Source organism: Rhineura floridana, chromosome 4 (genome assembly GCF_030035675.1).
Source record: "Rhineura floridana isolate rRhiFlo1 chromosome 4, rRhiFlo1.hap2, whole genome shotgun sequence".
In the NCBI taxonomy this organism is placed as follows: domain Eukaryota; kingdom Metazoa; phylum Chordata; class Lepidosauria; order Squamata; family Rhineuridae; genus Rhineura; species Rhineura floridana.
In genome coordinates, this window is record NC_084483.1 from 70770958 (window position 1) to 70774919 (window position 3962).

Here is a 3962-nt window from a genome sequence, read left to right on the forward strand (position 1 = left end):
AAACAGTGATCAAACTCTAGTGCAGCCTTTCCCAACCAGTGTGCCTCCAGATGTTACTGGACCACAACTCCCATCAGCCTCAGCCAGCATTGTCAATAGTCAGGAAAGGTGGGAATTGTGGTCCAACAACCTCTGGAGGCACACTGGTTGGGAAAGGCTGCTCTAGCGCCTCAAAACTTCATTGTACTGTGGTCATTCATCCTTTAATACTGCATTACATTTTTGTTTCAGAGATGAGCCCATGACTATGGGGGACTGGAACTTGCTGGGCAGCATCCTAGAAGAAGTACACATTCATTCCACCATAGTGGGCAAGATCTGGCTCACCATCCTTTTCATATTTCGGATGTTGGTCCTTGGGGTGGCCACTGAAGATGTTTGGGATGATGAGCAAGCAGAGTTTATTTGCAACACAGAGCAGCCCGGCAGCAGCAACATCTGTTATGACAAAGCTTTTCCCATTTCCCTGATCCGCTACTGGGTGCTACAGGTCATCTTTGTCTCATCCCCTTCCCTTGTTTACATGGGCCATGCCCTTTATAGACTTCGGGCCCTTGAGAAAGAGAGGCAACGGAAGAAAGCCCACCTCAAAGCCCAGCTAGGAGAGACCGAGCCTCTATTGGAAACACACAGGAGGATCGAGAGGGAACTGAGGAAATTGGAGGAGCAAAGAAAAGTAAGCAAGGCACCCTTTCAAGGGTCCTTGCTGTGGACTTATATCCTGCATATCCTGACCCAATCCATCTTAGAAGTGGGGTTTATGGTGGGTCAGTATCTCTTATATGGCTTTCAAATGTATCCGCTTTACAAATGCACTCGTCCACCATGTCCTAATACTGTGGACTGTTTTGTCTCCAGACCAACAGAGAAGACCATCTTCATGGTTTTCATGCATAGTATTGCAGCAGTTTCTCTCTTTTTGAACATTTTAGAGATTGTCCACTTGGGAATTAAGAAGATTAAAAATACCCTTCCTGGAACTCCCAAGGAGGAGTTGGTCGCTACTGATAAGGATGCTAATCTTTCCAGCTGCAAGAAAAATTCAGCCATGCATCAGGTTTGTATCATGTCTAACTCATCTCCACAAGGCAGTTTCAAATTTGTGCCAGAGCAGCAAGTTGGGGTGCCAGTTTACTTGTCTCCTGAGGAAGCATTCACACCTACTGAACAAATCCAGAACCCAGTAAATGTGGAGCAACAGTGGTACAGCAACCAGAGAAACAGGCCAAATCAGCACCAGGGCCACTACCTCCACAGCCATCAAGAACATCCTACTCAGTGTGATCAGCACCACAGACAGCTCCAAAGACACTTTCAAAATCTCATGGGTCAGCAATATGATCAACATCAGAATGAGTCTTCCAGTAGTGAGGACATTCAGAAGCCATCACAGCAGAGCCTGAACAGCTTTCAAAAGAATGAACAGTATAGAACATTCCAAGAATTCTCTTTTTTATCATTAATTTTTATTCAAATTTTCAAAAACAAAACAAAACAAAACAAAAATAATTAAACAATAAAATAAAATGTTGACTTCCGATTTGTCGCAGATCAGTTATAGGTCTACAATATATAACAAACCTGTCTCTTAAATTATATTACAAAATCACTTTCCTCCAGTAGTTATCTTAATTAATCATCAAATCTCATAAACATTACTTTATTCTTTCCACAAAAAGTCAAAGAGAGGTTTCAATTCCTTGAGAAATATATCTCTTATCAATTTTTCTCCAAATAAACATGTTGATTAATCCATCTCATCAAATCTGTTAGGTCCAATAATTTCAATAGCCTTTCTTCCATTATCAATGTTAATTCCATCTTCCATCTTCAATAATCCTGTTAAGTCCAGTAATTTCAGTAGCCATTCTTCCATTATCAATATCCCATAATAATCTTGCTGTCATAGCCATAGTCATATAATAAGAGTCTGATGGGAATTTCCTTTATCACAAATAATTCCTTGCCATCAATTCTGAGTGTGTTGCTGAAATATTGTTGTAAAGTCATATCTCTGTTCTTCTTTTTTACGAAATGCACTGGCACATCTCTTGAGAGTTTTTCCATTGTCACATATCTGTAATTAATTCCATAGATTTTTTCTATGTCAAGCTCCATCACATCATTCCAGTCCAGAAATTTATCCAAGACATTGATAGCTTTATCTCTAGTATCTTCATTAATTTCTTCAGAGACAATGTTGAATTCCAAACAGTAAATTTTATCTCTAATATCCATAAACTCCAAGTCTTTTTCCAGTTCCACATTTGTTCCAATCTCCAGGGCTTGCATCTTCCATTTAATTTTTCTTTTTTCATCTTCTAATGCAATTGTATCTCTGATCTCATCAACCTCCTCTCTCACAAGATCCCCTATTTCTTTAAGCTCCTGCTTCATTCTGCCAAATTCAGTTTTCATCTCCTGTCTCAGGGTTTGTTTCGTTATCTCAATCTCATCCATTATTTTCTGAAGCATAATTACTTCCAGAATCTCAGCCACTTTCTTGATTGCCGTTCTTAAAACCACGAAGAAAAAAAAAACCACTTCTTATTCCAGCAACAATTGGGTTAATATTCCAAGCCTGATGACATCACAGTGTAGACAGCTCAGCCTGCCTTATCTCTTATATGTTCCGGAATGCAAAACAAATTTAGTTCACAGCGTCAAAACAGTTAGTGGCCTCGTAAACCAGCAGATTCGTCAAAATGAAATAGACCAAAAAAAATAGTCCCAGACATATAATACTCCAAAAATTCATAAATCAGATTTATTTATTTTTTTTCTCCTCGGAATAGAAATCCCTCATCCGTTTGTATCTTTAAAATGCACAAATTCCAGGCCAGCTTTTTGCAATAATAACAAAGATAAGCTTTTTCAATTTCTTTCCTCCTTAATTTCGTGAATGAAAGAGAAGAGTTATAACTCACCCAGGAATTCTTTATAGCTGATTCATTGACAAATCTCTTTTTGTTGCAACAATTTAAACCAGATGATAAAAATAGAAAGAAGGATGCTTGCCTGTTAAAATCCGTTTTCCTTTGAAGAAAAGATAAACGTGTCGCTTAATCAGTTAGAGCTTGTTTGGCAGTCCGTCCGGCATTGCAGGCTGAATCTTCTCTCATAAACTAATGAACTCCAGTCCCCCCAACGAACACAGGCTTTTGTGGTTAATCTCTACGTTTCTCCCTGCCCGGGAGAAAGTCTTTACCAGTAAAAAAAAAACGTTCTGACTGATTTTAAAACTGAAAAATCTTCCTCTGAGACGAGAGCTCGTCTCAAAGACAGGCACAAGCGAAGTCACCCTTCCCGGAAGTCGAACATTCCAAGAATTCTCAACATGCTACTAAAACTTCCATTATCTCCAGTCATATGGATAGCCCTCAAGCTATTATTCAAAAACACAGTCGGGGAGTCAGTTGCAAGGACTTAGGACATGATTGTCGTGACTCTCCAGACAGCGGGCATTATCAGACCCACAAGGTTTTTGTCCAGGGTGTTGTCAGAAAGCCAGCTAGACACAGACTCGGAGACTTCAAAGTCACAGAATGGCTCTGGCTCAGATGCTAGCCATAGAGATGACAAGAGTCTTCCTATGACATCACCACCTCCTTCCACAACGGGACGCAGAATATCAATGGCAAGTGTACCCAAGCAACCTTCTTTCTATACCCTGCTAGTGTGAATTATTGCTCCTTAGCATAATGCTAGCTTAGGTCTTGGGTTTTACCCAAGATGATCAAATACGAACAGGGTGGTTTATAACAGATACTATTGGAAATCGCCGATTCACAGGGTCGCCATAAGTTGTAATCAATTTGAAGGCACATAACAATAGTGGAAAGGAAATCTTTGAGAAATATAATTGCTTCAGCAGAAAAACATTTTAAAAACAAAGCCAAACTGTTAGGATGCAGGATTGGGGCCCTGAGGTTTCAGAAGATGAGGAGAGAGAGGGGATTGTT

General features: G+C 39.9%; 1 protein-coding gene across 1 annotated transcript; it reads left to right on the forward strand.

The window, feature by feature from the left end:
• Positions 1 to 241: 241 nt before the first annotated feature.
• Positions 242 to 3682, forward strand: GJA10 (gap junction protein alpha 10). The gene is given in 3 exon segments (XM_061626262.1): positions 242 to 1425; positions 3282 to 3479; positions 3481 to 3682. Coding segments are annotated over 3 exon segments (1584 nt in total).
• The last annotated feature ends 280 nt before the right edge of the window (positions 3683 to 3962 follow it).